Source organism: Martes martes (assembly GCF_963455335.1).
Source record: "Martes martes genome assembly, chromosome: 4".
In the NCBI taxonomy this organism is placed as follows: Eukaryota; Metazoa; Chordata; class Mammalia; order Carnivora; family Mustelidae; genus Martes; species Martes martes.
The window spans coordinates 158637858-158649177 of record NC_137891.1 but is presented as its reverse complement, the minus strand read 5'-3'; the positions used below and the strand labels follow the sequence as shown (position 1 = coordinate 158649177).

The 11320-nt window shown below is 46.7% G+C and overlaps 1 protein-coding gene across 1 annotated transcript; it reads left to right on the top strand.

Annotated features, from left to right (window-relative positions):
* On the top strand, positions 1-11320 carry TMEM269 (transmembrane protein 269). The gene is made up of 5 exons (XM_080800524.1): positions 1-516; positions 4519-4616; positions 5193-5336; positions 5960-6163; positions 10326-11320. The coding sequence occupies exons 1-5, from the start codon at positions 425-427 to the stop codon at positions 10451-10453; spliced, it is 666 nt and encodes a 221-aa protein (XP_080656650.1). The 5' UTR covers positions 1-424; the 3' UTR covers positions 10454-11320.

The following is an 11320-nucleotide window of genomic DNA, read 5'->3' as shown; positions in this document are numbered from 1 at the left end:
ACTCCTGGGGGGTGAGAGGGTTACCTTTCCCCAGCGTTCTTTTTTATTCAAAAAGAATAGAATAGAATTCACCACATGGGCTGGAGGGAGGTCTGCACTATAGGCAAGGGGTACAGACAGAGGGCGTGGAAACTGGTCTGCAGGCTCACTTGGTTGGCTGTTGCCCTTCCCCGGGACACTCGTCCTCAGCAGCTTTGTCTTTACCTCCTGGTCTCCGCCATCTGCCTCCTCTCTCTCTCACTACGGTCAGTGAAACAGTGTTGGGAGGGTGCGGTTCGGGGATGAGGTCCAGCGAACAGGAACTGCCTGGTCCCTGGGAGCCTCTTTTGGGACTCTTTGACCTTGGGAACCCTTTACCCCTCTCCCCGGAGCCCCAGATCCGTGCACCAGTTTCTTCCTGACCAACGACCAGAGCTGTCTCCAGATGAATGATTTTTCCTTGAAGGATGTCACCAATGCCTTGTCCCTGGCCAACCTGATCCTGGGGCTCTTCTCCATCTTCTGCAGCTTCTGCAAGTAGGTCTGGGGCCCAGTGGGCTCCTAGTCAAGAGCTAGAGCCAACGGCATGAGGGAAGGAGTGGGGAGCCTAGGGAGCCAGGCACTAAGGCACAGAATCAACCGGGCAGGAGAAAGTGGAGTGGGTTGGGAGTCATGGGGCCAAGATCCTAGCCTCAGTTCTACCGCCATCCTGATATGTGACTTTGGCTAGGTCACATCCCGAGCCTTGGTTTCCCCATCGCTAAAACAAGGAGCTTGCACTGTGATCTCTGTAGTGCTTTTGGGCTATAGCAGTCTAGAATGGTTTTTGCGAGAAAAATCAGAGGTTCTGTTCTGGTGGCCCTTACATAATCCTCAGGTAGGCAGGCTACCATTTGAAATTTTTGATTCTTAAATTTGAACCTATGATGTGGGGAATATTTATATTTATATATTTATAATTAACACTATTGTGGAAAATCTGAGACATGTATATGGGCCCCTACAAAGCAAAGCAAATTATATTTTATAGGGAAATTCTATTTCTATAAATTGAATCATATTTCAATGCCTTGGCAAATCAGTTCTTTAAAGAGAAATCTTTTATAATGCAGATATCCTCCTCCTAACTGTTTGCTTCTCTATAACCATCAACACATGAATTCTCTGGATCCATTTCTCATCCATAAAATAGGATGATCTTACCTGATGATGTTTGAGTTCCCTTCCAGTTTGAAAATGTTATGATTCTCTAAGTCTGGATTTGTGGAGTCTTACAAAGTAGATAATACCTGCAACAGAAAATTTCTATCTTCTAGTCTAATCTGGGAATATATTTTTTTAAAGATTTTATTTATTTATTTGCTAGAGAGAGAGAGAGCACAAGTAGGGGGAGCCACAGGCAGAGGAAAAAGCAGGCTCCCCGCTGAGCAAGGAGCCCGATGCCAGACTCAATCCCAGGACCCCAGGATCATGACTTGAGCCAAAGGCAGACATTTAAATGACTGAGCCAGGGAGTGCAGTTTTTATGGCAGGTTGGTAAACCCAGCTCCCTGTAGACACATAGGTATGGATCTAAAGGAAGGTAGTACTGAGGTTGTTTAGAGACTGCTGAAGTCTGGGGTTGGGCTGTCTGCTTCTGCTTGACAATCTGAGCACTGCAATCAGGGTGTAGACTTAGGAATGGCAGCCTAGGTCAGCCTTGCCTGAGACTGCGGGTGGCTGCTTTCAGAGCGGTCTGGGAGCATGTGCTGGACTGCAGCACGGAATCCTCGAATGTAGGGTCTGCAAGAGATCTTGGAAATCATTTAGAGCATCAAAATATGTGAGCTGGGGACGCCTGGGTGGCTCAGTGGTTTAAGCTGCTGCCTTCGGCTCAGGTCATGATCTCAGGGTCCTGGGATCGAGTCCCGCATCGGGCTCTCTGCTCAGCAGGGAGCCTGCTTCCCTCTCACTCTCTCTGCCTGCCTCTCTGCCTCCTTGTGATCTCTCTCTGTCAAATAAATAAATAAAATGTTAAAATAAATAAATAAATAAATAAAAATAAAAAATAAATAAAAAAATATGTGAGCTGAAAATGGATAGAACCGCAGGAGAACTTGACAAATCCACTATCATAGTTAGATATTTCAACACCCCTCTATCAGAAATTGACAGATCCGGTTGGCAGAAAATCAGGAAGGAGATAGTTGAACTGAACTGCACCATCAATCAGCTGGATCTAATTGATGTTTATAGAATATTTTATCCAGTAACAGCAGAATACACATTCTTCTCTTCACACATTCAGGCTATAAGACTGAATTTAAATTTAAAAGAATAGAAATCATACAAAGTATGGCCTTAGACCACATAGAATTAAAGTAGAAATCAGTAACAGAAAGATAACTAGAAAATCCCCCAAATATGTGGAGGTTAAAGAACACAATTTTAAATAATACATGGCTTAAAGAAGAAAAGTATTTTGAACAAAAAGAAAATGAAAGGACAACTTATCAAACTTTGTGAGATGCAGAAAAAGCAGTAGTTAGAGGGAAATGTATAGCATTGAATGCATATACTGGAAAAGAAAACTGCTCTGTGAAAGACAATGTCAGGAGAATTAAAAGACAAGCTGCAAGCTGGGAGAAATTATTTTCAAAAGGTACATCTGATAAAGGACTATAATCTAAAATAGACAAAGCTTAAGAACTCATCAGTAAGAAAACAATTAAAAAATGGACCAACAACCTTAACAGACACCTCACCAAAGAAGATCTACAGATGGCAAGTAAGCATGCGAAAAGATGCTCCCCACCATATGTTATCAGGGAGATGCAAATTAAAATAACGATAGGATACCACTACACACTCATCAGCCAAACCAATTGTCCAGAACACCAATAACACCAAAGGCTGGCTAGTATGTGGAGCGACAGTAGGAGTACGACATGGTGCAGCCACTTTGGTAGACAATTTGGCAGTTTATTACAAAACTAAACATACTCTTATCATATGATCCAGCAATCACACTGTTTGGTATTTATCCAAATGAGTTAAAAGCTATATCCACATGAAAATCTGCAGTTGGATGTTTATGATGTTTTATGTATAATTGCCAAAACTTGCGGGCAACCAAGATCTCTTCTAGTAAGTGAATAAATGAATAAACTGTGGTATTTCCAAAAAGTGTTACTTAGTGCTTAAAAAAAAGAAAAAAAGAACTATCAAGCCATGGGAAGACATGGAGGAATCTTTAGCACATACTACTAAGTGAAAGAAGCTAATCTGAAAATGCTACTTACTGTATGATTACAATAATATGATATGATACTTGGAAAGGCAAAACTCTGAAGATAATAAAAAGATCGGTAGTTGACAGGGGTGAATGGGGAAAATGAATAGGTAGAGCCTAGAGGATTTTTAGGACAGTGGAAATGCTCAGTGTGATACTGTAATGATGGATACGTGTCATCACACATTAGTCCAAAACTATAGAATGTACAACACCAAGAGTGAACCCTAAGGTAATGTACAGACTTTGGGTGATTATGATGTGTAGTGGAGGTTCATCCTTGGTATGTACCAAGAATCTAAATGTACCATCTGGTGAGTGGTATTGCTCATGTGAGAGGCTATTCATGTGTGGGGGCAGGGGGTATATAGGAAATTTCTGTAGCTTCCTTTCAATTTTGTCCTAAACCTAAAAACCTCTCTAAAAAAAAAAAAAAAGTCTAGAAGAACTGAAAAAAAGGGAGATGTAAAATCAATAATGTAAGGTTTCCAACTTAGCAAACTAGAGGGGAGAATGCAAATTAAATCCAAAGTAAGCAGAAGAGAAGAAACAATAAAAATGAGAGCAGCCATCAATGAAATTGAAAAAAAAAAATCCGTAGAGAAAATCAATGAAACCAAAAGCTGATTCTTTGGAAGGATCAATAAAATTGACAAGCCTCTAAGCAGGCTAACCAGGAAAAATAAAGAAAAGAAGAGAAGACACAAAATACCAATATCAGAAATGAAAGAGGAGTCATCACTACTGATCCCACGGACATTAAAAGTATAAAAAAGGAATCATGAACAACTCTATAAATTTGATAGCCTAAATGAAATGGACCAATTCCCTAAGTCATAAGTTACCAAAACTTGCACTAGGAGAAATAGATCATCTAAATAGGCCTATATCTATTAAGTCATTTGGCACAAACCCCTCATTTTACAGATGGAAGAAGAGAGACCTAGAGATGTAGGGAATGATTTATCTGAGAATCCACAGTGAGATGGTTGTAAAGGCTGGGCTAGAACATAGGACCCCTGGGCCTTCAGATATGCCCGGGACTTAGAGCTGGAAGGGACCTTAATGATTATCTAGGGGGCTCCAAGCACCCCTTTCAGATGGTGGCTTGAGAGTATGGCAGGGGAGAGGGGGAACATGCAGGGCAGGGATGTATGCCTGTGTGCCAGTGTAGGAAGTGTGTTGGTGTACTGGGGGGACGTAGAGGGGCCGGCCAGTGGAGACCATGAAAGAGCCGTCCTATTCGGGCCTGCTGCCATACACTCTAGGAGATGCCACTGTGCCTCCTGGATGCTTCTGATCAGCTTCCTGTTAGACATGGCAGTCGGGGCGATAACCAGACACCTCAGCCTCTGCTCCAAGTCAGGTGAGTCCAGGCTTCAGACCCCTGATCCCTGACCCCAGGAGCCCCCACCTCAGGTCACACCTCCCCCATCTCACATCCAGCCAGCCTCCATCATTCACCAGTCCTGTTCCCAGCCCTCCAAGGATGGCAGAAGCAGCGCTAGAGCCCTCCGGGAGCCCCACAGTCTAGCGCTAACCCCCTGCTGGCTCACTTGTTAGCTTCAGCCATCCTTGCCCTGGCCTTGCCGTTTCCTTCTCTGCCCCGCCCCCCAGTTGGGACAGATCCAGGGATCGGGTGTCTGTGGTGGTGGTCAGGAGTGGGGAAATGAACAATTCCCCCATCAGAGCAGCTGGTTCAAAATACAAGAAAATGTTTTCGTGGAGGATTGTGCTTGCAAAAAGGGTTCCATAGCTTGTCAGTTTGCATCCTGTTATAGTCCAGGGCTGGATCCTGAAGGGTGGGAAAGTAAGACCTGAGAGGGGAAGAGTTGTCTAAGGCCACACGGTCAGCATGAGGCAGAGCCAGGGGGAGCGCACCAGAGTGGACTAAGGTGCGAGACAAATGAGTGTAAGTTCTAACCTTGGCCTTCTGGAACAGGAGTGGAGCTGAACGACTTTGCGGTCTTCACCACCTTCGGCCTGGCCTCAGCCATGCTCCTTGGCGTGGATGGGCCTCTGAGCGGGTTCCTGGGCATCATCTATGTGTTAGCGGCTACCTTCCGCCTGTGTTTCTATTCAACTGGTGAGTGAACCCCAGCTTTGTTAGCTGAGCATCGGGAACCAGAAGCCTGGGGTGGGGGCGCATAACTGACTCCTCCCTCTGCTTTGTGGAGTCCCTCTTCCTTCCTTCGCCTGTGCCCCAGGCCTGCTGAAGGCTTCAGGCTGCCGTGGCAGGGCCCTGGTGGGGGGCAGAGGCCTGTGGTTCTCCGACCGGCTGTGCCTTTTTCTCACTGCGTGCCCTTCGGGTGGTGCACAGAGATTCCCAGTATCCAGAACTAGAGGTCATCCTCCAGTTTTCCACAACAGATGGGGAAAACGGATCTCTACCATGGGCAGTGCCTTGCCCAAGGTCACGACACAAGGGAGGGCAGGTGCAGACCAGACAACTTCAGGAGACCCTTCTACGGAGCCGTCCTTGGGGCTGGGGCGCATGCCTAGTCCTGGCAACCTGCTTCGCCATGGGGATCCGGGCAGAGCCCGCCCCTCATCTCTTTGAATAACTAAATGCTTGACAGCCTCCCGCTGCCCTGCAAGGAAGAGGATTTGGGGCGTGGGGCAGGGAGGACCCAACGAGAGGGGCTGGCTTCGGTTTCGATTGCTTTAGAGCAGCGGGAAGCCACCCATGTCCCCCTCTTCTCTCTCCAGCAGGCGCTCAGCTCACCTACAAGGGTCTCCCCTGCCGCTACGCTTCCTGTGTCTTGGCCTCCACCTCCCTTCTGACCAAAGGCAACACGTTCATTCTCTCTTGCATGGCCTCACTTATGATTCTATTCATGATGGACCAGAGCTACTATCCACGTGATGAAATCCTGGAGTCAGAGAACTGGAAAAAAATGGTGTATCTGGGAGGTGAGTGAGAAGGGCTGCTCTCATATGTCACCACTGGCTGTTTATGGGCCCTGCTGCTCCAAGCTCCCGGACCTCCGAACTCTCTGAGCTCTATCCTCCTCCGCGGGGTTTATCGTCATCCTGCGTGCATTTACCGGCTTACTATTTGTACACACTACACCTGCCCCCGGATAGAGAACTCTCTCTTGTTCAGGCTCCCTGGACCTGGACCCAGGACTCCCTGGACCCAGGATTGGGCCAACCACGGGGTAGATGCTCACGGAGCATTTGTTGAACGTTATCAAGTTCAGTCGGGAACACTTGCCTTACCAGGTGCTGGGAACCAAATCCGTAAACTAGACAAGCCCCTCCCACCTCAGGCTTTACAGTCTGATGGGGAGACAGACGCCAACCAACTAATGGCAGAAATAACTAGAAACACATAGTTTTGATGTGTTGTGGAAGCACTGGGCACTCTGACAGGGTGTTGGAGAGGGACCTAGTTAGATGGAAACGACCTGAAGGGGGAAAGGATGTTTCAGGAGGTGACATTTAAATGGAAACTGGGTGAAGGTGGTCAAAAGGTACAAACTTCCAGTTATAAGTTAGTCCTGGGGACATAAGGGATAGCAGGGTGACCACAGTTAACGACACCGACACCATATTGTATAGTTGAAAGTAGCTAAGAGAGGAGAGCTTAAAAGTTCTCATCACAAGAAAGGAAAATGTGTAACTCCGTGTGGTAGATTTTCTGTACTGATCGTGTCACACACAGATACCAAATCCTCATGTTGTATGCCTTGGACTAATATGGTGTCATATGTCCATGACATCTCAATGGAACTGGGGGAAAAAAAAAAGAAAAGAAACCTGCAAGACGACTGGCTAGGTGGGTGAGGGGATAGTGATAGATGGAAGAGAAAAAGGTATTTTGTGAAGGCCCTAGGCTAGAAGGTGCTGGAATCATTCTTGCCACCGTGTGGCTGGAACATGCTGAGAGGCGCTAGGGACAGAAGCTGAGGCTACGAGGTGGGCAGGTTTTGGGAACTGATCCTAACAGCAAATGGGAAGTCTCTGAAGGGATTTCTGAGCAGCAGTTTTAAGGGGCCACTTTGACTAGCTGGCAGGAGACTGAGAACTGAAGGAGGAAAACGCACCTGCTGTCGCCTGAGAGGTGGCGGCGACAGAACAGGTGAAGGGATTTCAGATTCACGTTGGGAACAAAGCCCTGAGGTCCTGGCCACACTGGGGCCTTGGCAGATGTCTCCCTAGAGTTCTCCCCAATTTAGGACTTCCTTCAAGGACCTTCAAGGAATGCCAGTGTTTCTTCTTTGGAGATGTGCTCGTGGGGACAAGACAAACATCTAGGGGATGCCCAGTTTCTTCCTTTATTCCCTGGGGGTCCAGTCTGGTTCATAGGGTCCTTGGTTCCATCCTGACCCTCCCCTTCAGGTTCACATCCTTTCTCTGTAGCATCAGCGCTGATGGCCCTGCCCACGTTCTAGGCTCTGGGCCCCCCTGTGGCCCAGCTAGTAGAGGCAGAACAGGATGGAGAAACATCTGGGTCTGCAGTTAAACAAGCCTGAGTTCAAGTTCCAACACCAGCACATTTTTAAAAGATTACTTATTTATTTATTTATTTGAGAGAGAGTGAGCACAAGTGTGTGTGTGTGTAGGGGGGAGCAGCAGAGGGAGAGGGAGAAGCAGACTCCCCACTGAGCAGAGAGCCTGACTCCAGGCTCAATCCCAGGACCCTGAGATCATGACCTGAACAGAAGTCAGATGCTTAACTGACTGAGCCATCCTGGCACCCCCACCAGCCCATATTAATTGCATGAACTTGGGCTAATTACCTCGTTGTTTTGAGCTCACTTTTCTTCGTGTATAAAATGAAGCCATTAATCCCTACCTCAGGATTCTTGAGATTAAAGGAGAAAATGTATACCCATCCTCTGGCACAGACGTGTCCTGTAAGCAGAAGCTTCTAGCCCCTTTTTCTCTCCACCTGCCCTCCTATCACACAGCAACAGTGTTTCCCACGATGTTCTTTGTTCCTGTAGATACCACTGATCCCCTCTCCTCAAAATAAACCACACACTTGGCCTCAGCCTTCCTTGGATTGTCTTGACTGTGTGAGTAAAGGAGGAAACTGCACCTCACAGATTTTGACACTGTTTAATACCAGAGCCCTACCAGATAGATTTCAAAAGGGCCACTTTGATATTTCTCTTACCTGGAGTGCAGACAGTCACCTTTTGATTGATTGATTGATTGATTGATTGATTAAATTTTTGAGAGAGAGAGAGAGCATGGGAGAGGGGCATAGGGAGGAAGAGAGAGTCTTAACCAGGCTCTATTCCCAATGTAGAGCCCAGTGCAAGGCTTGGTCTCACAACCCTGAGATCATGACCTTAGCCAAAATCAACAGTTGCACCCTTAACTGACTGAGCCACCCAGATGCTCCTATTTTATTCTTTTAAAGATTTTATTTTTAAGTAATCTCTGCATCCACTGTGGGGCTCAAACTCACAACCCCGAGTTTAAGACTTGCACACTCCACCCAATGAGCCAACAGGGCGCCCCACCAATCCCTTTTCTAGACTGAGGTTCCGTCTTCTCCACAGAGCTTCTGAGAAGTTGGCCTGTGACTGCTGAGGCCTTATGTCACATATTCTCCAGGACAACTAAAATATTGTCTCATTGCCTCAACAGATCAATGACTATTCTTAAATATTAAATTTCCCAAAGTTCCGATCCATCTCTGTAATGGCTTCTTGCCGTTAGAAGTGGTCTTCTGTCCGATCAGATGTTCTGGTTTCTCTTGAGGAATGCATGGTGGTGATCCCCATGGACATGCCCCATACTCTCCCACCCTCTTTTTGAGCTCTCTGAGGCTGAGTGTCTACTTTGTACAAAGTAGACATGGGTTTGAATCAAGACCTTGTGAAGGTCACATTCCCTCAGTCTCCTCATCTGAAAAACAGACTTGATTCCGAATCACAGGATTATTGTGAAATGTAAGTGGAACAATCTTTGTCACACACCTAGCAGAATGTCTAATGCCGAGAAGATATCCCACAAGTGTTGGTGCCCTTTTGCCTTTCAGTGGTGAATCTGAGATTCAAATGTGTTAGGGGTCCCCCAAGACCACCCCGAGATTCACTGATTCTCTAAGGACTCATAGGATGCATATAGTTGTACTCATGGCTAAGATTTGTCACAGCAAGAGGACACAAAATAAGAGAAGCAAAGGGAAGGTGAGGGCGCCTGGGTGGCTCAGTGGGTTAAGCCTCTGCCTTCGGCTCAGTTCATGATCTCAGGGTCCTGGGATCGAGGCCCGCGTCGGGCTCTCTGCTCGGCAGGGAGCTTTCTTCCTCCTCTCTCTCTGCCTACTTGTGACCTCTCTCTGTCAAATAAATAAATAAAATCTTAAAAAAAAAAGGGGGGGGGGAAGGTGAAAGGGGCAAAATCTGGAGGGAATAATGTGCAGGCCCCCCAGTACCCTCCCTGTGGAGCTAGCTACTCAGCACAAAAGAACACTCATGAACTCTTGTCTACCTGGAAGTTCTGTGGAGACTCAGTGCCCAAAGTTTTCATGGGGGCTGGCCACATTGGCACTCTTGGCCTAGCAGTACCAAAATTCTAGATTTGCACTGAAGGAAATCCATCTCAGCACCGTCTAAGCACAGTGAGCCACTCTTGTCCACTAGGGAAAGTTCTATATTGGTATAGAGAACTGTTTACTAACCATGTTCCTAGACTCCAGCCAAGGACTAACTGGGTAAAAGCAGAAGCAGGCCATTCTAGGGAGAGCTGTCTTTGGTCTGCTACACTCTTCTGCCTGGGGGTAACATCGTATTGGCCATTGTCATGTGCTAAACTTGACACAATTGTATATATATTTCTAACAAGGGGACTGGGCAACTCAAATGTATTCTCAGCTAAGACTGATTTCTGATGTGAATTTGACAAAATGGAACCTGAGCTTGCGATCGATTGTAATCATCTCGTTACAAACACACAATATCTCTCAAAGGCAGAGCTCGTGTCTCATTGGTTTTTGTCTCTTCAGCCCCACGAGTACAGACCAAAGGGTGAGAGGATGGGGAGGGGGAGAGAAGAGGTTGGAAAATACACGAAAGAGAGCTTCATAAAAATGGAGTGTTTGCCTTTTTTCTTCCAGGTATCACCATGCTGCTTTTGTCTCCGTTCTCCCTAACTGCCTTTTACTGCCTGCTGTGGTCACTCTCCTACATCTTCTTTCCAGATGCTCTGTGGGGCAAAGCAGCATGTCTCAGGCTACAGTGCTGAGAAAACTGAACAGCTTTACCCACTGCCGCTGGCCTCTGTGGTCTTTGTGCCGGCACATCGGGCCAAGCCTTGCCGTAGCCTCACTAAACCTTTTCCTGTCTCCACGTCTCCTGTGTGCTGGATAACGTGTGGCCTTGAACCGGAGCAACCCACTATTGGGCCAGCGGCCTTCACTTTCTCCTCTTGCTCAGGGTTCTGAACCCCTTGGGAACAACAGTGATTTATGTCCAAAGAACAGAAGGTTTTCCAAGCTGAAGTTGGGCCTGGCTGACTTCCAGCCCTGTTACCAGATGGGGGTCCTGGTGCACTCAGGTCAGTCCCTTGGAAAGGAGGGAAAACCTTTGGAATTGGTCTCCACCTTGGTCTGGTCGTTAAGGCTCCAGGGGCAGGACAGGGCTTACTAAAGTGGTTCTTAAACTTGCTGGCTCTGGCTCCGTAAAGCTTGTCACGCACGGGACAATGGCGTTGCCCAGTGTCAATGTGCAAAGGCTTTTGTGACTTAAAATTCTGTATTTGAGCAGTCACAACTTTTGCCTTTTGCTTCAGTGAAGAGATTTTATGAATTTGACAAAATGGAACCTGAGCTTGCGATCGATTGTAATCATCTCGTTACAAACACACAATATCTCTCAAAGGCAGAGCTCGTGTCTCATTGGTTTTTGTCTCTTCAGCCCCACGAGTACAGACCAAAGGGTGAGAGGATGGGGAGGGGGAGAGAAGAGGTTGACACCCTGGCAACTTGAGGGCACCACCTGGCTTCCTTCCTTCTGGTTTTTTCCTAAATTATAAAACACTAAACTCTTGATGTTCAAATGCTACTTTGTATTCTAGAATCCAAATTGGATAAAAATAAAGAGTATTGTATGG

What these genes read in the sequence shown, in the direction of transcription:
- TMEM269 (XM_080800524.1), top strand. Translation starts at nt 425, where the DNA reads ATGAATGATTTTTCCTTGAAGGATGTCACCAATGCCTTGTCCCTGGCC. An exon ending in ATCTTCTGCAGCTTCTGCAA is followed by an intron (nt 517 to 4,518) that starts GTAGGTCTGGGG and finishes CATACACTCTAG; the next exon opens with GAGATGCCACTGTGCCTCCT. An exon ending in AAAAATGGTGTATCTGGGAG is followed by an intron (nt 6,164 to 10,325) that starts GTGAGTGAGAAG and finishes TTTTTCTTCCAG; the next exon opens with GTATCACCATGCTGCTTTTG.